This window comes from Pygocentrus nattereri, chromosome 23 (genome assembly GCF_015220715.1).
Source record: "Pygocentrus nattereri isolate fPygNat1 chromosome 23, fPygNat1.pri, whole genome shotgun sequence".
In the NCBI taxonomy this organism is placed as follows: Eukaryota; Metazoa; Chordata; class Actinopteri; order Characiformes; family Serrasalmidae; genus Pygocentrus; species Pygocentrus nattereri.
In genome coordinates, this window is record NC_051233.1 from 19,627,120 (window position 1) to 19,653,352 (window position 26,233).

The following is a 26,233-nucleotide window of genomic DNA, read 5'->3' on the forward strand; positions in this document are numbered from 1 at the left end:
TAAAGGAGTCTGGCTAAAAATTACATGTATACAACTTTCCATTTACCCCTCATGTATTTGATCAGCTGAGGTTTAGAGCCAAAAGTTTGCTTGAGTTTAACACTGGAGCTATAAATACCTGAGGATAACATCACTTAGTCAAGTCACCCAAATCTTTTACGTAAATACATCCCCAACAACTAGTCTCCAGCGCCCATTTCCCAGAATCACATGCAGTATGTTGACCATCTCTACAGGTAATGGTGCAATGATCACACTTATTAAACTGAATTGAACACCACGACACGGAAGACTTTTAGTTCAATCTTTAATTAGAAAATCTACTTATATAATACAGCATTGCGTATACTGTAGCAAATATCGTTAATTCCATAGGTCATATGATACCCCCGCTCATTATCAAACCATTACCCCTTATAAATAAAGTTATTTGAATTGTCTTTATGCAGCTCTTCTTCCCATCATGGGAACACTTCCTTTCACTTGAGCCAACAGTGGCACAGAACACAAGTGCTTTCTCTCTCTCTCTCCGTTTCCAACAGACAGAAAAAAAGGAGAAAAAGCCTAGACCAGTCAACACAAAATGGCAATCAGAAACCTGAGTTGAATCATGAGTTTTGGATCTGAACAAACACCCTGAATCCAGTTTACAACAGCAGCTTTTGGGTTATATAATGTGAGTTTGCCTCACCATGTCTGAAAGAAAACGAACTGGAGTGGGCAAAGAAAGAAAAACCATCCAAAGACGCAAATGCAACAAACCTAGAGTATATTATGTTATCACTGTTTGTTTTTTGTTGGTTTTTTTTTTTTTTTTATCTGAAAAGGAGAAAAAAAAAGGCTGTAAAAACAGTCATACATTCCCTAGATGCAGCCCAAAAGGACAGTCGGAACAACGTTCTGACCAGCCTGACAGACCGTGCTTGATTACAGTCTGTAGATACAATGCAGAAGAGGAAAAGCCCACATCACAGTAAAAAAAGTACAGGTCATCTCTGAATTAGTTTGATAATTAAAAATTCTGTAACAAACCAGCCAAATGTGTTGGTTTAAACAATAAGAGTGGTTCAAGGTTCCTTCCCAACCTTACAAACACAAGTGTCTTTGAATTGATTTGTTTAAATCATCCACTTCAAAAGAACACAACATTGTCCAATTGAACAGTACCAGGCACTGAAGTATAATGGCCAGAGAGTGTGACCCAAACGTGGCTGCTTGTCCCCCCCCTATCTCAAATATTAAAAAAAAAAAAAAAAAAAAGCAAGAATGTTCCCTTTACACGTCCCAACACTGTATAGCTTAATAGTGCGTTGTGTGATGCAATGGGTAACAGGTACAAGTTTGCTTGCTTGCTCTCAGTGGCTTCTTATGTCCACATGCGGTCATTTGGTACACTTGTATGTACAGTTCATTTGTAGGCAGTGGAGATGTTAAAAAACCAAAAGAAGTCTTTGAAATTGACTCTTGCACAAACAGCAGCTTGTGCTTCAAAAACTGATGATAATTTGTGTTCGGTCTGTGGCTTCAAACAGTTTTGTTCCATTTTATTTATTTATTTTTATTTCCTCTTGTACATTCTTGATTGACAGCACTCTGATATGGCTAAGGACTGACAGTGCTCCAGTATTCAGACCCCCAGAAGCTGATTTGACCTTTTGAGACGGTCAATATAACTCTGCACCACCTACCCCCACCTCTTCTCTTACTTTCTTTGCACTACCTCAATCATTCTGCTTTCATTATCACTGTGCCCTGCTTAATTTTACCTCCAACATGTTCTGTCATCCTTCTGTCTTCACCTCTCTCTGGTTCTCCCTGATGTTATTGGTTCATTTTCTGTCTTTAACCAGGACCTCTTTCTATCCAGAATCCACCTCACACTGTCTGACTCTACACTTGGTTCAGAGAGACTCCTAATCAGGGGTTTGGCTGTGCATCCTACTGGCCTGACTTTTTGTCTTTCTGGAAGCTGAAGCTGGTGCGCCGACTTAGTTTGCGTTGCTTCTGGGCAAAGTAGTCGGCTCTCGAGGTGCTGGCACGAGACTCTAGGATGTAGTTCACCTGAGAAAGGAGAAATCAGTGTAAAGTCAAAAGAAGCCAAACATTCAAAGAAAACACTACTATAAAATAAAGGGAAACAGCAATGAAACGTCACACTGCCCTAAGGACCAAGAGATAAATAACAGGTAGGAAGAGACATGCTGGCTTTTACTAGTATAGATTGGCACTGAAGTCTAAACTGACTGTTTAAATCTGACATTTAAAGCACTATTTCAAACCTATTCAACATTTGCAGGCTCTACACTGCCCTCTAGTGAAGAACAGAGCTCATATTTTGGTTCTTAAAGGAGGATTACTCTAAGCTTTTTAAGAACTACTACATAATTAAACCGTTAAGATCTTAACAAATTCAGTCAAAGCCCTCTAGAGAATTAGAACTGCTCAGTGGTGGTGCTAAGAAACAGACGTCTGAGGCATTTGATGCCTCAAAGCTACTTCAGAGACAGATATTACATGAAAGTGATTTCGTTGTCTGATGTCTGAGATATTTGATGATAGTTTTGAGAAGGTTTTAAGTTTAAGAAGGCCCAAAAGCTCAGTAAAACTTGAATGTGCCAGCAAAAAAAAAAATGCACATACTAGTTCAATTTGAACTACTAATTGAACTAAGTGAACACAACTAATGCTACTGCTGTACCTGCATTGAACTCTGAAGGGGTGGCAAAATTTAAAAACTAAAGCACATTTAAAATGCTAATCTAACCAAGGTCTAAGCACAAGTTGTAGCACTATTGTTGTTGCAGTTTTGTTTGTTCTAGACAAGTTAGCCAGTTATCTAACCCCAATGATAGCTCCTTGGCTAACAGCAGCTGTACACCACTGCTGCCAGCCATAGCAGTTATCTACATCTTGCTACAGATCAGTGTGTAGCACAATACTAAGGCAAGTACAAAGTTATCTGGCATAATGCTCACTTTTGTGTTTTTACTGTATATGGCAGGTGTGTTAAGCCCTAGGCTAACTGCAGCTGCACATAACTCACTCCACTGCCAATCATGGCCATTTCATAAAGCAACACACACAAAACTTTAGTGTGACTGCAGCTTAAAACATGATTTTCTAAATTTAAATGTTCAATCTGCATGAAGAGCTAAATGCAGGGTGTTGTCAGGCAAAATAATGCATTTAAGACTATTTGAATTAACCGACATCCCTACTTCCTAGAAAACATAAAACCCAAATGTCTTCCCAGCAAAGACACCATCAGAAAATGACTGTGTGAGGAGACTTCACCTTTAGCACGATCTCGTTGACTGTAGCAGCATCACATTCAAAGTAAAGAGCCTTGTAGTCATGGTTGCTGAGATATGTGAGCTTAAATATTGCATGACCTGAAAAGAGAGCACATGGACAATGACTGACTGCATGTGGAATACAAGCAGAAAAGACAAACTTATGAGTCTCCATTTAAAAAAAAAAAAAAAAAAAAAAAAAAAAAAAATCAGTATGAGCTGAAGTCACTGCAGCCATGGTAAAGACTGATATCAAGGGACCAGTTTCTTGCTCACATTCAGCCTAGTCTTTGAACAAATTTCAAAGTCTAATTGAAACCAAGGCTTTTTCAAACTAAGGCTGATCTTCAGGCCTAATGTACAAAACTCAGTTGGCTTAATCTGGCACTGGTGTAAGCATTGTCCTAAGTACTAACTGTTCTAAGCACTATCCAGTATTTTTGGGATGAACTGGAGTGCAGTTTGTGATGCAGAACTCATTATCCAATATCAGTGACCTCACTAATGCTCTTGTGGCTGAATGTACTCAAACCCTCACAGCGGGTTTCTAACATCTATGTAAAGCAGGTAAACTGCCTATTAATACTATTTAATACTAAATTTAATTTATTTCAGAGGTAGCGTTCAATGACCAGGTGTCTACACACTTTTGGACATATACAATTGCATAACTGTGATAAGAGCAATACTAACTTGGACTCTTCTCCTCAACCAGATCACAGGCGCATAGCAGATCTGAGTCTATAGAGATGGGCTTTTGTCGGATCCAAAACTTAGTGCTTGCCTTCTGATTGGTGACTGGGTCGATCTCCACTTTCTCACCTGAAATACCTAAAAGAGGGCAGGCAGGGGTAGAATTTAAAGATTTGTAACAAGGGTGTTTTAATGCAACTGATACCAATAGGCAATACAAAATCCATTAAGTTAGTATCCTGTCATGAGGTCCAGAACGAGGTTATTGTGAGCTCATGCGTTCACTTTCGCAAAGCAGATCATTTAAGGCATACTGAAGAAATGGTGTGAATAGAAGTACAAATAGGGAAAGAGGAAGTGTTTATAAATGAATTCATTCACTCTCTTACAATTGTTATGACAAACATAGAAAAAAGAAAATGGAAGCAAAAACAAAACAGAATTTGGGGAAAACAAAACTGATATGTCCTAAACATAGCAACACTATCCTTATAACACTGTGCAAAGCAAACCTAAATTAAAGCACTTTGGTGTATTCTGTATTCATAAAATTCTGCAGTAGAAAGCAATATAAACTGTGTGTGAGTGAGACTGCAAGATACCAGGACAAAGAGAAAACCGCATGGCTGCCTAAAAGGAGACAAAGCTTAAGCTTACTCTGGAGAGTATAAAACTAGTAATGACAGCCTTAAAAAGACAACTCATTTTTGAGAAGTAAATCAGCTTTTATCTAACATTAAATGTTCATAATTCTATGCTCCATCAGAGGGCAGTAAAGAGCCTGCATCTTACATTTTGGTCACAATTCTTATCTGTTTATTCAGAAGAACGAATCACAAAGATGAATACAATACCAATATGTTAATATCAATTCTGGTTGCTACATCAATATTGGACAGGACTCTTATTCATTTGACAACATACCTAGCTGAACATCAGTGGTGAAGCGGAGCTTGTGGATCATGCTGATTTTAAAAGATTTGTAGTGATGACTGCTCAACATGTCCTGTACTGTAGTGATGTCTATAGGAGGGTCTTCCTCTGAACTCTCCTCTCCTCTGGAACCTATGGTGGGAAGAGTGAGACAGAGATGAGAGAGAAAGTGTAAGATAGAAAGAAAAGAACAGATGAATAGGGGAGGGGGAGGGGGGAGGGGGGAGGGGGAGGGGCATGGACAGAAATAGAAGTGTGCTGTGCGCATTCCACTGTCTGAACTTAGGTTAATGTGTGTGTGTGTGTGTGTGTGTGTGCGCATACAGTATATAAAGTATGAGCACAGCATCTGTTGTCACATGAGTGTCATCGTTGTAGACTGTAGTGGGCTGTGCTGAAACTCACTGTTCTCGCGGACAAGACAGAACTCTAGTGTGCTCTGGTTCTCCAGCGTACTATCCAGATCCACTGCCACATTTGGCTCTGTCTGCTTCTCCAGACGGTACATGGGCCCTGCAACAACACAATGGACACTTTAACGACTGATTAGTCTTAGCTCTACAGAAAGTTAAGGACTTCATGCTTAATGCACCTAAAGCCTCATCTTAAAAAGGTCTGATAGCAGTTCAAGAAAACTTCTTTTTGAGGCGTTCTACGACGATGAATAACCTTACTTTTAATGCAAGTCAATGGAACCTGATTTTTCTAAGCAATTTTGGGCCGTTTCTTTTGGCTTATTTATCATAAACGTTTCACACAATACAACGTATTTTCAAATTTAAAAAAAAAAAAAAAGGCTAATACCATCACACTAACTGCCAACTGTAATGCCAGGTTTAAACCCACTAAGATCAATTCTATTTGATCTAGTGCTCAGTTTAAGACAAAATGATGCTAGAAATGCTGATATACCCATCACATACCACAATCACATGATGTATTAACTGGAATGTAGACCTAATTAGAACTAATAAAATGACGACTCCCTTTTTATCACTAAGTAACTAATCACAATTTTTATTCTGGCTGATGAGTCTTCTGAAGAGTAGTAGGACTCATCTTGCGACCCTGCCTTCTCGCTCTCTCAAGTGTTAAGCCCCATTAGTAAAATTCTAACCAAGTGATAATGGGGAAAGCAGTTGAAAAGCATACATTTTATTTATTCATAAATTGCATGATTCATTAGGCCAATTGTCAAGACAAGTTGTCCTGTTGCCACTACTGGAGCAGGCTTGTTGGACTCCCCTTTATAGTTTTGTGCAAATCTGACCGCAGTTGTTTCTTCAAAATCTTGTGTAATAACCTTGTCATTATGAAAGCCACGCATCCCTTTTTTTTCCATTTTTCAGCATCATTTGATCGCAGTATCTGTTTTTACACTGAAAAGATTAAACAATAAATTACTTGGAATAAAATCTGAGCCAAGCTTTAAACCTCTAGGGTCTGAGTCAAGTCTGGAGTCTTTGGGGTGTGAGCTTTTAGTAGAACATTTTAGTTTAATTATTATCTACAAGTATAATACTGTACAAATATAAATCCCTACAAATCAACCTACCAGTTTCAATGAATAAGCCTTTCAGTGTAAAACTCAGTCTGAAGCATGGAACTGAAGCGATACATGGAGTAAGTGCGGTATTTAAAGGAAAGGGGCAAGACCATTTGAAAAGGTCAGTTAGTCTGTATTCTGTTTTTTAATTTTAAAGAAATGTCATTTGTAAATTATAGCATCAGCTATAAAAACTATTGTGCTAGCTAGCGTACTAACATACATGATTGTTATAACTATTTCAAGTTGTTTGGCTTTTCTTTAAACACCTGCATTAATTATGTAGGGCTTCGTTCAGTCTATCAGACTGAAGGCTGTTCCATAATGAAAGGCTAAGGGAAGCTGTACCGAGCCTGATGCTATAGGAAAAACGGATGTTTGGTTTTTTCCCCCTTCAGCTTTCATGATCTTGCATCTTGAGTCAGATCTACAAACACACTGCATATTTGTTGATAACACGAGTCTGAATATTTCAAGTTTGGTGGCACTAGACTGTGGAGTTTCTTTAACTAAAGCAAGAAGCTGCTGACTTTCTCCAATGTTTTGGGAAATCTGAATTACAATAGGGATGTATATGATTAACAGATTAACCTATTAACAATAGGTTAATAATTACAAATACAGCAGTGAAGCAGTTAAATAAAGCACTGAAGAAGTTCCTATTTGAATAGGTTTGAAATGGGTGCAGCAGACAACTGGTTCCACTAAATAGACTTCCTTAACAAAAAAGAATGCATCTAAAAGTAGTGGTGTTCTGGAACATTTTGAGGACAATTGCACAACTACAATGATGTACCATATCAAAAGCAAATATCGGCAAGTGACAAGATAACTATCCATGTTTTCAAAAAGATAGTGTGGTGATGTGATCAAACCACGTGTGCAAAATTACAGAGATGGGTGTGATGGACAGCAATTGCTTTTAGCGAAACGATCCATATTTAACTTAAATTGCAATTTGTTAAGAATTGCTGGTTTTGACTGAGGCCCATCCAAGTGCATGCAACCCTGTGTGGTTCAGAGATCTTATAGATTTACTTTGGCAAAAATGCTGTGCATGGGAAGAGTTTTAGAAGCTAGTAAACAGACCAAAAGCTGCACAGTAAAATAAACATCTTCAAAACAGTACACATTTTTTTTTAAAACGAATGCAATTTAATAGAGAGCTTTTAAATAAACTAACTTGCAATACTGTTGCACAAAATAGCTCTAGTACCAAACTAAAACAGTATGACAGGCAGTAAAGAAAAATCTGCACTTGGACCACCTTAAGGATTTTGCTATCTTGTAAGATATTGTGCAATATTCAAATGAACTGATTTGGAATTGATAACGAAACCATAGACAACACTGAAATTATAGCCCAATCATGACTGCATAGACCCACAACAGACAGTAACATAGCACTAGATAAACAAAGTAAATTGACGTCAGAAAAACAGGAACTTTTTTTGACTGCATGGGAAAGAAACTTGCTTCATAAAAAAAAACAACAACAAAAAAAACAACAACTCATTATCCAAAGCAAAACTTCCCACTGCCACACAACAAAGCAACAACAGTTCTCAGCAAGAACACATCATGAACAGTTCTTTTAGTGTGTTTCTTTCAATAAGTTGCAAGACTTAAATGTTCTTTCATTTTATATGCACCATGATCTTTATAAGTTATGCTTTGGATAGCACTAAGAAGCAGAGTTAGCTATGACATTTTCTAAACTCTGAGCTCTACAGTTTTGTAATATTTTGAAGACTACTCGATCAGAATGTTCTAGTGAGAGCCAAGGACCTTACCTTGACATTTGACATCTGTAGCAATTATGATTTTTCAGAAAAAAGTACCGAAAAAGGTTCACAATTGAATTGAATTCAAGGTACCAGAACTGAAAAAATTTCAAACACTACCCAGTGCTACTTATGAAGATTCCTACCTGATCCTTTCTGTGAGCCTTTTCTTTTCTTCAGTGCCTTCTGTAGAATCTCCTTCATGGTTACCTTTAGACTGTCCACTGGGATCAGGGAGAAACCATGGGCAGCATTTCTACGGACAAAGATAACATGGGCAGTTGAACGCCACAACTCCCTGGGGCATAAATTGTTTTTATTTTATTTTTTTTTCTGATCACATTTTATTACAGCAAAACACTGCCAGTTCTAGACACATACAATAAGGCTATTTTAGGTCTTCAGACATCTAAGCTAGAGGCTTAAATCCGAATCCAGCTTCTGGTCCTAGATCTATGTTATGTTCATATTACAAGCCTCACTGCCCGATTCAGTTTTTTTTTTGCCAAGATCTGATCTTTCTAACTTGATTGTTCACACTCGTGTAGGTAAGGGATTCAAATAGGTCATTAATGTGAATATGCCTCCTGAATATGTGTCCTGAAATGAGCTGCATGTACACATCTCAATCAGTAATGTCACATAAATGAACCACATGCATCATTAAAACAAAGGCTTGTTCTGCTAGTTGTCAAAGATAATATACTCTGAATAGCTCTGTGTTGTTCAATATTAGGTTGAGATGTGTGAAAAATGGTGAGTTGCTTCTGCATCACTTAATGGCACTAACTTGAGCTTAGACATTGCTGCCACATTAACAGAGAAGAATGGCAAATACGCCGATATGTATCTGATCTAAGAATATGAAAGTGGCTCAGGCCTGATTGGAAAAGATCCCATTAGCATTGCTGCTGTGAAAACATCAGATCTGTCACATTTAAGGTTTGTGCCACTTCAGCATTGTGGATCATAGTCTTTGTGATCATTGGTATGTATGACACTGACAGTTTAAGCATTCAGCCCATCAATGACGCAGCCATATATATAAGAGAGCCAATGCAGGCACTTATCTAACATCTGATTGTCATCTAAGAATGTTCAGTCGTCCAATGAGGCTAGCAGCAGTACAAAAAGATGCCATTACTGGCTTTACAATGACTCTGAAGAACCATATGCTAGCCTTCAGCCTCCCCTAATGGCAACTGTGTGACAGGGGAAGACCTAGCTAGTGGGTAGAATTTTAAATTTTGATCAAATAAAGGACACAAAAATGGCTACAAAAGCAGGTCATCTGTATGCAGGGTTTGTCTTATCCATTTCGCTATCCAGCCACTCACAAAGTGGACTAACCTGAACTACTAGCCTGTGTTTTAAAAAAAAAAAAAAAAAAAAAAAAAAAAAAAATTACTATGAACAAGATGGTTTTTCTCAACAAGCAATGGTGAAGTGTCATGTGCTGATGAGTCTATATTACTACAAGAAGCTTTAAGAACTGCCATTTTAAACCAAGAAACAGCAGGAAATGCTGCATATGAAGAATATGGTCATTCATTTTGAATAAACCTTTTTTTTATGTGGCTTAACTTTTTTATAATTGTCTGTACTTCCTACATATCTGGAGACATACTGAAATTGTATATTCCAAACAATTTATTGCAACTCAGTTTGTCATTGCAGTATCTAACAGCTTTTCTGCACATTGCATTTTATGTCTATATTGGGCAGCCCAAATTCACAGCTTGTAAACACTTTGCTAGCCTATACAGACATGAGCATACAGTGCTGAGCATTTACTACAGTTTTACTGGCATTGTCCAAATTTCTGTATACATACATCTATTTGTGGCCCAAACCCAAAGGGTTGGATGTTGCTGTATTAAAACTTTGAATGCAAACCCCATGTGTGTGTTGGCCGCAAATACTTCTACAGCACAACATAAAAACAACCCAAGGCCATAGACAGAGGGACAACACTGAGTCTTTGACAGAGGACTCACTTGTCCATTTCTATTTAGCAGGCCTGACTTGAGCAAAAGCCCCTGACAGTCTCGTAAGGCGGCATTAATATCAGGCCTGATACACCATGCTCAGAGGACAGAGCCCTGATGGCCCACTACTGGCTGAGCACTGGCCAAGCTGTCCTCTGGGGTCTGCTACTGCCTCTTCGGTAGGGGGCAGGAAGGTGACCTGGGGAGCACAAAAGCCCTGGGGACCAAATCTCAGTCCATAGCAGAAAACGGGTAATGTGTATAAAACAAAACCCGCTTATTGTAGCAAAAACTGCTAACATTTCTTTGGCTGCACATCTGCCCACATTCAAGAATGCCAAATAAACAGCTTCCTGATGGTCTTTCAAATACATGAACCAAACAGGTGATTAGGGCTGATTCCCTAGGCACACCCAAAACTAAAAATGTTTTCAGTAGAAGGTTCTAAAGAACTCCAACAGATGCAAAGAATGAATACAGAAATGGCACACTGGCATCCTTCATCTGGACAAGCCTGTATATTTCACTCTCTAACATACAGAAAATCTGTTTCTTTGTTTCATTGGTATGTTACTCAGTGTTCTTTGCCAGACTGAAAATCTACATAATTGTTCCAAGTGGCATTTAAAGCATGTAGTCAATTAGCAGATGCTTTGTTTGTATAGCCTATAATTCAGTGCAATCCTTTCTATTGTATAGATTTTTTAAATGATGGCTTAGAATGATTTTTACAAAAGAGAACTCATAAATAATCACAGGCACATGACCCAGAACAAAATGACGATATTTTGCATGATACCAGCACTTTAAATAAACGCAATATATGATTAACTGGATTGTCGGCCCAAGACTGATACAGTCTATTTATACAGAAAAAACAACGCTTCAGAAGCTGAAGGTGCTCTTCTTAGGACTATTCCAGGGACAGCATAATAGAATGAAATTTGAAGGCATCCAAAAAAAAAAAAAAAAAGGAAAAACTACTTATTTTTCAATTCACAAAAGTGCAAGCTAATCTAAACTTGGATTAAGCAGGAGCCTGTGCTTCTGTCCAGTATTTGAAAAATTTTGGATTTAAATCAAATGATTGAGGGCCTTTGTAGACAAAAAGAAGTTGCAGTTAAACATGTAAAGCCATCCAAACTGTGTCTCTGTAAACAATCATGTAAACATCTTTGCCCAGCACATACTGTCTTGGTTCGGGGCCTTTGGCCAAACAAATACAGTAAAAGTGTCACCAATATTGGTAGTAAATTTTTTTTTTTTTTTTTTTTTTTTTATCTTGAAGAAGCAGGTCATCTGGTTTCTGATAGGAGCACATCCCCCAAACTTTAGTATTTATGCAGTATTTTTACAGTATGCATACGGTATTTCATACAGTATATTCAAGTATGCACAACCCTCTGTTCTTTATGATAGTCTAAAGACCGTCCAGTAACATCTGCCTTATCTGTATGTAAAATCGGCTGAGAATGACTTACATTCTGACAAAAAGTGACTGCTTGGGCCCGAGTCCTGGAGATGAGTACTTCTCCACTAGGGCCAGCGTGCTGAAGCCGAACTTGTGGATGGGTTCATTGGAATCTAGAGGGGGGAAATCTGTGTCCACCTCTCCATCATCCTCTGCTATGTGGAGGCAGTATGTGTTTACGTTCTCACTGCAGAGACAAAAATAAAGTTAGCATTTTTTTTTAAATAGTAACAATTTTACAACTCAATATAAAATGTTAACAATTCAGAAACCATATAACCTTTTGATCATCGATACACGTTTCACTAGTTTGTCAAGCTTTCTTCTACAACTACCACACTTTTAAAAAACAAAAAGCGTGTAGTCAAAGAAACAAAGACCCCCCCCCCCCCCCCCCCCCCCAAACATATTTGTTTATATGCAATAAACAAAGCAAACAAAGGTTTTGCTTGTACAGCTAAAAAAAAAAAACAGTAGTAGCAGTGAGCTTAACATAACATGGGAATTTTTAATTGCAATATTCATCCCAAATGCTGTGATATGACTAAAGACACGGGTTTAAACTGATACTTAAAATTATAAACTGACCACCAGGAATGGTTAATCAGCACCAAAAGCAGACAAATTAAACAATTCCAAATATATTTTATTATGGCAATGGCAATACAGGATGGCCCTCACTGCTTTTGTATTGGAATGCAATCAAAGACTTAAAACAGAAGATGGGACTCATTTGCAGATCAGGCTTATATTATCATATCAGTAACAGTGCTCATCCTCCATTTAATAGTTTTGATCCTTAATGCACAAAATGTTCGACTGTAATTTTTATGTACATTAATTCCTATTAAAATTAAAGCATTCTATTTAGTCCTTTTTCGCCCATATGATCAGTGTTCAGAGAAAGCCAGATGCCAACATCTGCATGCATCATACTTTGGCTCTACGTTTCCAATTCTTGTTACAATCACCTTTTAATACTTCTGATTCACTCAATCCAGATTTTTTGGGTCACTTGGTCATACATGTAGCGTTTTATCTTCATTCGTGCCATTACTTACTTGAGCTTGGGTTCGCGACCTTCACTGGTGTATTGCCAGCAGATAAGACCAATGAGATCATGGACCCGTGCATTGGCCATAGTGACCACCATCATCGGATGCAACTTCTCCTGGGCAGACTGCATTGAGAGGTAGACGTCTATTTTTTTGGTTGCTGTTGTACCTACATGGCCCTGTAAAGGAATAATAAAGACACAAATTGTTTGATTATAGTTACTCTAAGTATGATGAATTTTGGTTAAACATAATTAGATGAGTATTACATGACCGTAAGAAAAAAAAAGCAGTATTCCAATCTCTGTAAATCTAACAACTACCTCTGAAAAAAAGTTACTTCCCACTTAACAGGAGGAGAATTAGAATGCCAATTTTGATTACTAACACTACCAAAGAAATAAATCAGTGCTGTCAGAACAAAACCTCGCATATCAAATGATAACAGGAGATGGGGGAGGGGGGTATACTTTTAAGGTAAGTCAATGTAACCAGACCTTTTTCCATCATTGAGACATTTTCTTTGGTCCATTCATCATAAAATTTACACACAATATAAAGGGCACTGAGTTCAGAGACAAAAACACTAATATCTGCAACACTTTCAAGGTTCCCAGTTTGACATGCCTGCCCTAGTGTAGCACTCAATCACAGGGCAATTCATACTGTGTGCAAAAGAAATAAATTCTACTTATGCATTACCTTTTTGGTGCATCGATAAATATATAGCATGTATGAATGAACGTGTATGTGCATATGTATGTGTATATATCTATTTATGCTTTCGAATAAACAAAGAAAAAAAACATTGACTTATTGACTTATCAATTTGGATAAAATAAATTTAACTTAAATTACAGTATGTGTAAGAGTTGTTCAAAGGACAGTTGTTCGTCCAAGGCAGGACATTATTTCTTTAGTTATACTTTACACTTTCGCTGTCATCTAACTTTTTTTTTTTTTTCTTTCCCCCACAATTTCAAGAACTAATGCTACAGATAGCATAATCGTGCTAGCAGGGACTTTCCTGTCTGAACGCATCAGCACTGACCTGCTCAGGAAAGTGAAGAAAAATGCAGCGTTTTAAGTACCTTTTTCATCATCTTTCAAAGGATTTGTTAATTTATATTTTAAGACTTCTTTGTCCTAATTGACCTTTCGCTGGATTTTTTTTTTTTCTTTTGGAAAAATTTTGGTCTTTTGGCAGTTTTAGCCACCTATATATTTCAGTCAAAAATGGCATTTTTGATTCATGGTCAAAATGTTTTGGTGACTGAAATTTTGGTGTATCCTTTGATTTTCATAATTCCTGAGATACACATGCATTCAGTTAGAACACACTTATCATATAACCATGATGCTTAGTTTACCAGCTCAGACTGCATTGCTGTCATATCCCTGCTATTCTGCAAAAAAGTTAAAAGGTAATATTTTCAGATACCGAGACCAAGCATAGGCATACTGATGTTTAGTTTTTGGGATGCTTAGAGCCACTTTCACATATCAGTGCAGAAAAATGTTTTTTTACCTTTAATTACCTTTAATCCGGCTAAACAGTTGGATTTCATTTTTCACTCATTTCATTGTAGTTGTCTAATCATATATACTGTATGAGTGGAGGAGGAAAAAGCACCTTTAAATTAATAGTTCATACCTTGCCATCAAATTTGGAGTACTCATTGAAGGGGTTGTTGAGCTGCTGAGGGCACTGCTCTAGCCGCAAAGAGAGGGTGGATTTGGTCCCTGTGCACCGAGGTCTGTCTTTAAAGTCCTTCTTCTCAAAAAGGGAACTCAAGTCATCCACTACAGAGATTTAGAATGAACACCAAAGAAGTCAGAAGGCAACAAAAAGAATGGGACAGAAAAAAGAATGCAAACATACAAGATAAAACCACAGCCCCTGGCCAGTTAGAGGTGCTGTACCTGACTGAGAAGACGTCCTCTCTTTCCACTGAACATTCTTACACTTGATCTGGTTCTGGCGTTCCTTCCTCAGTCTCTCCAGCCTTTGAGCTTTAAAATGCAGATACCATAGTTATCATTTAAAAAAATTAAAAAAAAAAAGGGGGGGGGGGCTGGAAAAGCACAGTGACATTTCGGCTATACAGCATAAATTAATCTCCAGACAAATATATGAAGGACTACCCCTTTTATTACTAATATATAAAGTCATCCAAACAGTAGAACAGTGTCTATGAGCAGAATCCAGTGATGCATTCTCATGTTATGAAGATTTTTGTAGCTCAGCATTGCTCTCAGCCTCACTGGTTTGACACAGGCATTGGCTGAAGCCACTACCTACGTAAGTTAACCACAACATGGTCTACATTTTCCCTCTTCCCCTACTGAAGGAAAAAAAACAAAACAAAATAATGCGCACTGTCTGGGTGACTCTGAGGACTAGTTTGAGAACTGCTGCTCTCAATTCTGATTGAAAACCGGAACAAGATGTTCAAGTTCCTAGCAGTGTTGAGCATCTTGCTTCCCTCGGCATTAGGACAAGGATTGCCAGGCTTGTAAGCCACCTAGCCCAAAAAATTAAAAACATCATGCCTCAAAGTATCCATTCCAAAGCCTCCACTATTTATTTATTTACTTACTTACTTACTTATTCTCGCCATCAAGTTGTCATCACAAGTGAATTAATCTGTATTCAAACACTGAGAAATGGGAGAACATGTTCTAGACACTACTCAATTACTGCTATGGTGTGTTTACAACAGATGTAGTGGTAAAATTTCTGATTTCTGACTAACTTCAGACCAGCTTGTAGATAACTGGTTTAACAGTGTTTCTTAACTGATCTTCTTAAAGAATCAACAATGAATTAAAGAGTCATAGTGTTTGGTAAAATGAGAGCAAGAAATATTTATTGGGGGGGAAAAAAAAAAAAAAAAAAAGGCCAGACAGTTTGACCTGTTACTAGTGACAGACCCGTGGTGGGCTTAGTGGGGCTTAAACCCTAAATGTTTTGAACAAAGCCCTGCATGTAATGTGATAAACAAATCTCAAAGTACACACTGGCAACTCAAATCATGAATTAAAACATTTTTTAAAAATCTTATTCAGAAGGAGATAAGAAAACGTATGGAAGCGTATTCCAGACTTTATACAAATTCAAATGCAAATTTGAATGGTCATTTATTTACAATGTGTGCGTATATTAACACAATTCCAATGCAAAATGTTTATTTGCATTTCTGTGCATAATGTCTTAAGGTTAACATGGAGAAGCAAAGTGCTTCATCTTCATTGCTTTTAATGGTCTGACTGACGTAACAAAACAATTGCATTTCCTTGCCGTCGCACTTGTGGAATGTATTTTAAGAGGAGGTTACGAGTCTAAGCTTTGATGGCGCTGGTGCAGAGCTAGACTTATTTAAGACAATACAGATGCAGCAATACCAACTGCAGAGTGACATTAACACCTGCTAAGCAGCCTGAGGATAATTCTGTCCAAAGTGATTTTTTTTTTTTTTTTTTTTTTTTTTTGTGGAAGTGATTCTAGGAGAGTTTGTGGCTGCAGAAGCACCAGTTTTAGTGACATAGTGACCGGTGTTCTGACATTGTGCTACTACAAAATGTCCTTCCATAGAAGAGGCTGAAGACAGCTTCTTATTCAAATTTTTCTGTTCCATCTTAAATGTTGCAGTAGTTACCTTCTGACACATTCTGGCAAAGTACTAATAACTGCATCATTTAATGAGAAGATTAATAGACAAGGCTGAAATCGGCTTCTTATCATAGTGCATATTTTGGGTAGCTCCCTACCTAAAATAGTTTCAGGCAGAGGCTCACAGGACTGTCAGACCTGGACAACCAACAATGGATATTCATATTAAAAAGGTGCAGGGACTGTGGGTTAGCAGTGTTTCCCAACCCCACTCCTGGAGAGAAGAAAAACTGGATGCAAAGCTCGTAACAGCCCCTGACTATTTGTAATGTGTGTGTGTGTGTGTGTGTGTGTGTGTGTGTGTTAAAATGGTTAAAGCACTAAAATGCGCAGCACCATGTTTCTCAGTTCTGCGAGACTCTGGTTACAGTGTCAATATCACTGGTGCTTGTGCAGCCACAAGATCTCCTAGTTGGTCAAAAATGACTTGCACACTAAATGGTATGTTACCAACCCCTGACTATTTGTGTGGCCATGGGTCTGTTAAAGCAGGAAAAGCACTGAAATGTGCAGGGAGTTGTTAATCTAGGTCCACTGTTCCTCCAACAGTCCTTTGACTGCCTGAAGCTGGTCACCATGTCACTAACTTTGGTGCTCATGCAGCCACAAGCTCTCCTAGTTGGTCAAGAATCACAAACACAAAAATGCGAACTGTCCTCAGCCTGGTCAGTGAGAGTTAATATTGCTATTACTAGATATGTATTATATTAAATAAGCATTTAGCTTTGCTCCTAAAAAGTCCCTCCCGACGTCCCAAGCACAGCTTTTGATTGACGAGTGCCTCGTTGACAGTGAAAAAGCAATTGCAAACGAGTGATACATTTTTTTTTCTTTTTTAAAGGTCAGTCAGGCCATTAAGATGATGAGAATGAAATGTCAAAGCACTTTGCTTTTATTTCTTTTTCTACAACATACCATGTAGGTGTAATCAACAAGGTAACAGTTAACAAAAGAAACTGAGAATCCACCATCCATATATAACACACTGACCCCACTCCTTGATACATCATTGCTTACCAGTAGCCTCTGGTCTCACGAAACTCTCTTCCTGTTCTGGAGACAAGCTGGTCAGATGTTTCTCCAACGGAAAAACACTTCAACATGGTATACTATCCACCAAAGCATCAACCCCAGAAAAAAGAGCTCAGCCAGTGGAGCAAAGTCGTGGACTAGATAAATCCTATATTCTTAGACCAATGCATCATTTGTCCCTTTTGTGAAGGGGATTTTACTTCCCAAAATAAATTAGACAAGTAGTGCACTCATGAACTCTCAAATAAATAAAATTAATCTGGGAATGGTTGAACAAACCAAAGTATGCAGTCTACAGTCAAAGACTCTGTCCAATTACTTTGCACACTGGACATTAACTCTTTCATTTGCGTTCCTTCTCAAACCCCACTGTTCTCTTACCACCACAGCCCTTACAACTCATCTGATGGGAAAACTTGACATTCTGACTAGATCACATCTATTTAGGGATGCACATTTAGATGAACTGTTTTGACCAACAGACTGTTATTAATGGGCAATTAACAGTTAACTGGCAAGCCTGAAAATAAGGACATGACCCATCAAAAATTCATTTGAATTATAATCACTGGATTATAAAACAAATAGTGTTGTAAACCTGATTGGCAGAGCCATGTTCAAAGGAAATGTAAATTACTTGATATGCACACTCCTATGAGGACACACAACTAAACTGTGTGGGTGCAGGATCCAGTATTTACGCTGCTGTATTGGGGCTGAATAAGACTTGCAGTGGTAATTTAAGATAAAGTACTTATAAAGCTAAAGTTTTTGCATTAAACAGTGTCATGTTATCATATGTTCATTGTTACATGGCAAAAAGTTTAAATTCATGAAATGAGCGCAATATACAGCGATGCCCGACCGAAGTGATGGTTCGCCTTATTTAGCAGGCCATGGTTGCTTAGCAATGATGCCATCCTCTGAAGGAACTACAACTTCAATTTTGCACACCCATGTCACATTTGTTTTTGATACAAAATACAGTACAATACTGTACTGATACAGTACTTTTTGATACAGTACAATACTGTACTCATGCCAATGTCCTCTTGAAAAGAGCTCCCAGACACTATTCTCACCAGCACACTTGATAACTTTGGAGGCCTATCAAGTGGAACCAATAGCCTTTTGTGCCCTCATGCATGCAAAAGAAAAAAGTTAAACTTTAATTTCTCATAAACTGCAGTTCTTTTTGAATATCCGTGTTTATCATTAAACAATCATACCAACTGTTTAACAACAGCATCTGTTGAACAAATTGACTGACTTGCCAGTTAACTGTCAATCAGTTTATCATTTATATGCCCATTCTATTCTTTTGTAACATCCGTTCGAGAGTAAAAACTGCAATTAAAGTGGCATCCTTTTGCCCAAAATAACAGACAGAACCTGACAAACTTGATGTCACACATCTTTAACTTGGAGACTAGACTTGTCTGTAAGAGTGTGACATGTTAGAGGTGAAACATACCATCACTGATATAGATACACTGTCCATGTATAAAGAGGAGACAATTTGGCACTTTCCCAACTTTCTTAAAACTGCACTATGTAAGATTTTTCTTTGGTAAAACAAGTAAGAATAAGAAGAGTAAAAAAACAAAAAAAACAAAAACGAAACAAAAAAAAACACTTATTAGGATATGATGGCTATAGTAGAGTATTCACTCAGGTCCTCAGAAGAGCTCAAAAAAGCTTGAACTGCGTTCATGTTTTGAGTTCTTTCAATATGCACTCAATCATCAGATTCATCCACTTAGGGAATCAGTCTTCCACTGATTTAAAACAGATCTCCAAATTCCCAAATCTTACATAGTGTAGTGTTAAACTTCAAATTAGGTCTATGCAATTGGTCTCTAAGATTCACATTTTAATGCTCATTCTTTGTTACTGTGCAGGTCATATGGTTCACGTTCACATTACCAGGCTGAATCAACACATGCATTTATTTTTTTTTATTTATTTATTTTTTTTGTCTTTTTACTTTTTTTTCTCCTTTACTGTGGTACAGATCTGGCCTCTCCCTCTCTCTGTCTGTGAGTGTGTGTGTGTGTGTGTGTGTGTGTGTGTGTAAACCAGGCCTTTTCAAATCAGATTTTTCATATGTGGTTCTAAATCGGATACATGCATAACTGATTCAAGTGACTGTAATGAGCAGAGTCAGATTCACTTTTTTTTTTATTCCTTTACCATGCATGCAGCAGTACCCATCCTTAAATTGGCGCCAGCAAACACTATACAAGTGTATTTTGCCTTGCTCTCATAATGAGCAGCTGTGAGCTGTTTAGAGCAAATTATATTCACAACAAAGGCTTGTTCTTGATCAGTACTGTCACATTAATGAACCAAGTGTGCCATCAGCCACAAACTAACCAGCAGATGTGTGCACGCAGGTCATTTCAGGATACAGGTTTGTTCACATTGACAGATTCGAGTTACTTATCTACATGAATGGGAGCTGAAAATTAAGGCTTGTAATGTGAACGTATCCTTTTCAATTAACAAATGATTGTACACTGTTCCCGCAGAGGGAACATCTCTGCAGCATTAACTAAGAATAAGCTAGGTTTTCAGTGTATTAAGAACAGAGATGCACTGATAGCCATCCAGAAGCATCCAGACCAACAGTACTGAAGATGCCATCATGCAAAGTCTGAGAAACGCACTATATAAAGAAACTGCATACACACTGCAACTAACACAATCAAACTACTGTGACCTATAACAGCCAGAAAGCTGTGGCATAAGGAATGAGTGTGGTGTAAGTGAGGCTAATGATACTGGGTGCATGGTATTTTCACCTTAAGTGTCGGTTCTCAGACTTGCACACTGGCTGTGAAAAAAGTGGTATTAGTGCATCCCTAAGGCAGACTTGCAACACAACAGTTGCATTACAACATTGAGCACTGACCCTGCATTGGGTCAACATCCATAGCTCAAGCTGAATTTTGTGGTCTGGCTAGACCAATCCACAGTCTAGCCAGTCTAACAAGACTAAATGAATTTCAGTCAGTTTGTTCTTTATTGTGGAATTTGGTCAAATCAAGATGTTTATCATGGATACAAAGCAAAGCCATCATTAATGCAGACATCAATTTAAGACACACTTCTGATTGCATAAATAAATAGGGCTGCAACAAATAATCAATTTCACTAATTAAAAAAAAACTATTTGAACAAGTGAGACTTTTAACTGGTTATAAATGCAAGCCCTCTCAGAGAGCAAGATAACACCTGCATATCATGCAAAAACAGTGATTTATGGTAAGCTTTTTTCCATGTTAGTCAAACAGTCTTTCCCTATCAAAGCCCCAACATACTGGCAGTCAGAAGTCGGGCTGTTAAGATCGTGTTCCTAACTGTCTGCATTAGCGCTTTAATTTGAGGAGGTGATACCAGATTTAATCACCTGGTGTAGCCCAAATGCTTGTCCTCCTACTCTGGATTGCTAAATGCCTGCCCTTTACTGCATTTACTTCTGTCACTGGCTGCCACACTGGCCATCCAGAGTGCAAAGAAACTTCTGAGCAGCTTGAAAAACATGGCTATGTTTTGGATTTCATATAACAAACACCTTCATGACAACTGTTGATCATGAATCTTTTTTTTCAAGACAACTTGGTTAAAAGAAGCTGTTTATAATGTACAAATAGTTTCAGCAATCAGGGTGGCCAGATTGGACCAATATACATTCCAAAAATGCAAGCACTTTATGCTACTTGCATTTTAGCATTTTATGCTACTTCCTATAACAATAGATGTTTGAGTAATGTTTTTCCATTGCCCTGCAATAAGTTCATTGTGACAGAAAACTAACTGTAATAACAAATGACAGGCTTTTATTTAATCATTAGTGACACATGTGTTGAATATTCAAATATTCAACAATTTTCAATAGAATATTTAAAAATGAGAACTCCGTAGTTGCAGCCCTAACAATAACATTTATCCCAGTGCAGAAGGGAAGAGCATTATGCAGTTAACCATTTACATTAAATACTGCCATACAAAAAAAGCCAAATCAAGCAGTTGAAGCAGGTCAACATTACGGCCCTGATTTGTGAGAATTCAGAAAGATTTCAGCATGATGCACCTTTTACCCTATTAACCTCGGGTGCCTCTTATAAGACACCTGTCTGAAAATCAAAGCCTTTATCTGTACCAAAGCACACAAACAGGATTACCCACAGACCATTTTGCTAGATTTAAAGCCCAGCTTGCAGCACTCTTAGTAGTTCTACAGCCGCTTACCTGTGTTGGAGCGACGGCGGATGCCAAAATCCCAGCTGGAGGTGATGTCCATGGATTGAGAGAGGTCACATGTCTGACCATCTACGCCAACACTTCCATCTCCCAGCATACCCCCCATCGATCCACCACCAGCAGACGTGGCAGTCGAATGGCATTTCTCCAAATCCACATCATGGTCAATCAGCACCATCTCGCACATACCCGAGTCATCACTAGTCACGTGGGACTGTCGGATGTGGGCCAATATGATGGTGGGGTTGTCAAGGAAAGCCATTCTGAGTGGCACCTCCTGCTGCTCCTTAAGCCACCCTCCCCACCTGCTCTCCTTGCTCGCTCCTCTTCACTTGTGTGATATTCTGGCACTTCACTGAGGTTTGATTCTGCTCTTTCTTCACCAGTGATGTCCTCTTCTTTTTGGGCTTGTTTTCTGCTCTCTGTGGTGGAGCATGTGTGCCTGCATGGGAAAATTGTGGAATCAGATAACAAATATATCCTCATCACAGTACAGGCGATGTAATCTTCCAGCAAGCTACACTGAAAGAATTAGACATTAGACTGAGGCCATACTTGGGATAAGGTTTACGTCTTATGACCACCCTAATCACGCCCTTGTGCTTTTTCAGAAGTTCTTCCCACCCTCAAAATGCATCAGAGGTTTTTTTTTTTTTTTTTTCCCCCATAATCTTTAAATCAGCAATTTTAACTCTGGGGACTATAGAGACAACACTGTAGGACACAAATAGGAACATTTACAGAGGTTGTGATTTGTTACATTTTCCATCTTGGCCTGAGCACCCTTTTATTTTTCTGGTCATTCTATTAAACACATTATTACATGTAAATATCACTTTACAATACAAATGATGCAGACCCATATACTAACATTTCAAACAGGTAGCCTACATATTAAAGGGGAATTCCACCAAAATTTCTGAATCACTGAGTCTTTGCGACGTAAATGGTCATCTAAAGTGGTTTGATATGAAATGGTTCATTGTAGAGAAATGTACAGATTCATTTACAATAATGGAAGTAAGAACCAGGGATCACCATGTCTACAACACAAATATAGCCATTTTATTTACTATCCAAAACCACCAGTGATCCTACACGTCTTCTGAGTTTTTATATATGTTGATAGTAAAACAGTGTAAACCTCACAACACCCTGCATGCACCTCTCCACCACAAACAGATTAAAACATATTTAAACCAAAACTTTATCACAAAACATGACAATGAACCAGATACCATGCAGCATATATCTAACCAGCTCATGTAACGCTAGTTAGTAACTTTCAGAAAGGGAGCAAATGTCTGGTTCCTATCACCACTATGGTGAACAATTTAGAAACTCTGCAAGTTTACATCTTAACCATATCACGTATAATTTTTTTTAACGTCGATGGAGTTCCCCTTTAAGTTAAAAATCATGATCGTGGTCAATATTTCTAGAAACGTATATGCATCAAATAATGCAGTTTTGGCAGCTGACGCCCAAAAACAAAGCAGACTGCTAACCAACCGTTAGCAGCTGTTTGCTTCAAATACAGATGTGAGTTTCAACTCGGACCCAGTTTACTAGACCAATCACAGTTTATCTTGCAGTGCATATGGCTCCGATACCTCATGTCTTCAAACCTAGAATACTTTTGGGAGGTCTCAACAGTAAAATGACAAGCTTGTTTCATAGGGAGCTAGCTATCGCTAAATGTTGCAGAGATACAGAAAGTCTACCAACGTTAACTCATACGTGCAGTCTACCAGTTCAACGTGAACACCAATACATGTAAACAGCTAAAGCGGGGAGCTACCACTACAGCTGACGATCTGCAGCGAGCTTTGTGCCAAAGATGTGAGCTAACCTTAGCTAACCTAGAGAAGTTTGTTACAGTGAAGACTCCGCTAGCTAGGGAGTTTGGCTGTCTAGCTACAGTAGCCGATGCTACGTAGCGACATTAGCAAGGACAGATGCTACTCGCCAAATGACTAAGTTACTACAGGGAGTCTCACTAAAGTAAACTTAATCCTACTGCAGTCTCAACCGCAACGTTGCAGTGCAAAACAGGCGTAAATGAACGTTGCTAGACTGATGCATGTCTAGGGCTGAATCCCAAATGGGTCCCTACCTCCTAACTAGTGCTCTATGTAGGAACTATAACACTGGCTCCTGCGCCCAAACAGTGCACATTCTGTCTAACTAATAGCCACTGTGGGGGCTCAGCCATATGTGTACAATTCCCTAATGGACAACTAGTGCACTTTTGGGTGTAGAAGTCCATTTCCAAACTTGCCTAGCGCACTATACAAGGAGGAGGGGACCATTTGAGATCAGCCTAGGTCTCGTTCGCTTTACATTCAAGTTAACGGTAGCAGACAGTAAATAGCCAGCTACTGTTCACCAGCCTTAAGTATTAAGCATTAACCCCAGTTTGACAGTGAAGAGACACACATTAGCAAAACACAGAAAAGCCGTTGAATCAGACCTGCAGCTTAACAATGAAACTAACCTTATGTTACCGCTTGTTTCGTTAGGAAATGTTAACGTCGATTTGTTAGGATAACGCATAACTATAGCGTTAGCTAACTTGGCTACTTGCTAGCTCACGTTAATAATAAGGCCTTGTCAGATGCTAACCTTAGCTACTTTGCTAGGGTAGCTAACCTGCTTGTCTACTGACCAAAGGTTGGGCAAACAAACATACCTTCATGCATACCCAAACCGATAACTGAAAAAATCCAGACTGTGTAACACCGCCAGCACAGCCATAACTCTTAAACGCCGTGTTTCATCACCGCTTTGTGTCATACAATCACAGAAAAAGAATACATTTCCTCTGTTGTTACCGCAGCTAACGGGCTAGCTACTTCCGTCAAGTGAACCCTCATACAGGAAGTACAATGCATGAACGAGCCGCGTAGAAACGCCCTCTGCGAAAAAGAGAGAGATGATGGCTGCGACCAGAACCCCGGGAAATACTCCACATTATAGGAGCCATCGGGGAGAGCTGGTACTTTTCACTCTCTGTCTTCAAGGATTCAAAGGGCAGGAGACATAAAGGATGACCCCAACACACCAGCAAATGGAAGTCTGGACGCTGAGCATCTTGGCTTAAAACAGAACCGTACAGACTCGTTTATTTACAGTGGTGGTGATGGGAACCAGGGATCACCACATCTACAACACACACACGGCCATTGTATTTACTATCCAAAACCTCCAGTGGACCTACACATCTGAGGTTTTTTTTTTATGTAAAATGTTGAAAGTGAAATAGTGTAAACATCTATATTGCCTCACAAAACTATCATACGTGTTGTGTGTATGTATGTATGTATGTGTATGTGTGTATATATATATATATATATATATATATATATATATATATATATATATATATTTTATTTTTTTTTTTCTTTAAATTTTTGACATGGACCAAAAAAAACCCGGTCCAAAATTACTTGGAAGAACGTCTGGTTCCATCCATTGACTTAGATTATTATTATGTGTGTGTAGATAGATAGATAGATAGATAGATAGATAGATAGATAGATAGATAGATAGATCTCTTCAAGGATTCTTTAGTATACCACTTTACCATTTAAGCACAAAATGTATATGCAATCACTACGTACCAATTCGTGCTTAAATGGTGAAATTGTTCTTCAGACTGAATGTGATGTCTGTGGTTCTGTATAGGGTACTGCTATTGTTAAGATGTAAGCTTACAACATAAGTCAAAGATTCTATATAGAACGATTTACAACACATTCTCCATCAATCTAAAATACCATTTTACCACATAAAGAACCATTTAAGTGTGCAAATGGTTCTTAGAGCATTCATGGTTCTATATAGAACCATTGTCCATTTCTTAAAGAACTGAATAGTCTTTTTTAAGAGTGTAGTGCCTTAGTGCTGGTGAAGACCAGATGAGAAAAGAAGTATGGACAGCTAAGAAAACAAACAAATGGATCCTTGACCAAATCTAGTCTTACCTCTTACTGTAAGCCCAGTTAACCAACCTGAAACCAGTGGAGGTGCCTGGCCTGGGCTTCCAGAAGAGACTGATTTGAGAGAGAACTTTAATGATGTCATTGAGGAAACAACTTTTTTTCCACTTTTCTTCTTTTGTTTGTTTTTTTTGTTTGTTTTGAGTGATTTTGTTCATAAGACTCATAAAATACTAAATTGCTTAACATTTTACTGATGTGTAAATCCTCATATCAAATAAAAAGCAACAACTTTTTACAGCTTCATTAAAACATTTCTGGGGCATGATATTCCAGAACTTTTCTACTGTGAACTTTACACGCCCACCCAACGGCCCTGACTGAATCCTATTTTGGACATACTATAAGAAGAATCAGTTCATTACAAAAGACAGTTTTGCTTGGAACAGTTGAAAGTAAAGAAAATGTCAGCCAGCAACAAAGTGGATGGATAGAATCAGAATAATTATGACCAAACCCAGAAGCCTAGAGACCAAAACAGTAGACAGGACATTGATT

General features: G+C 38.3%; 2 protein-coding genes across 3 annotated transcripts in view; one reads left to right on the top strand and one right to left on the bottom strand.

Moving 5' to 3' along the window:
• The window catches only part of pbx3a (pre-B-cell leukemia homeobox 3a), a 105,557-nt gene that overhangs the window by 5,907 nt on the left and 73,417 nt on the right, over positions 1–26,233 (top strand). The gene's annotated exons all lie outside the window — the stretch shown is intronic.
• On the bottom strand, positions 291–24,598 carry mapkap1 (MAPK associated protein 1). 2 transcript variants are annotated; one of them, XM_017698357.1, is made up of 13 exons: positions 24,427–24,598; positions 21,723–22,176; positions 14,687–14,776; positions 14,418–14,566; positions 12,770–12,942; positions 11,719–11,895; positions 8,396–8,505; positions 8,259–8,273; positions 5,325–5,432; positions 4,911–5,051; positions 3,987–4,124; positions 3,295–3,392; positions 291–2,061 (listed from the first exon to the last, which is right to left on the bottom strand). In XM_017698357.1, the coding sequence occupies exons 2-13, from the start codon at positions 21,994–21,996 to the stop codon at positions 1,939–1,941; spliced, it is 1,596 nt and encodes a 531-aa protein (XP_017553846.1). In that variant the 5' UTR covers positions 21,997–22,176; positions 24,427–24,598; the 3' UTR covers positions 291–1,938. The 2 variants fall into 2 exon arrangements, with proteins under 2 accessions (XP_017553846.1, XP_037389214.1); XM_037533317.1 differs by lacking the exons at positions 8,259–8,273; positions 24,427–24,598 and having other exon boundaries at positions 21,723–21,996.

What these genes read in the sequence shown, in the direction of transcription:
- mapkap1 (XM_017698357.1), bottom strand. Translation starts at nt 21,996, where the DNA reads ATGGCTTTCCTTGACAACCCCACCATCATATTGGCCCACATCCGACAG. An exon ending in CCGCCGTCGCTCCAACACAG is followed by an intron (nt 14,777 to 21,722) that starts GTAAGCGGCTGT and finishes TGCATTTTAAAG; the next exon opens with CTCAAAGGCTGGAGAGACTG. An exon ending in ACTCCAAATTTGATGGCAAG is followed by an intron (nt 12,943 to 14,417) that starts GTATGAACTATT and finishes ATTCCTTTACAG; the next exon opens with GGCCATGTAGGTACAACAGC.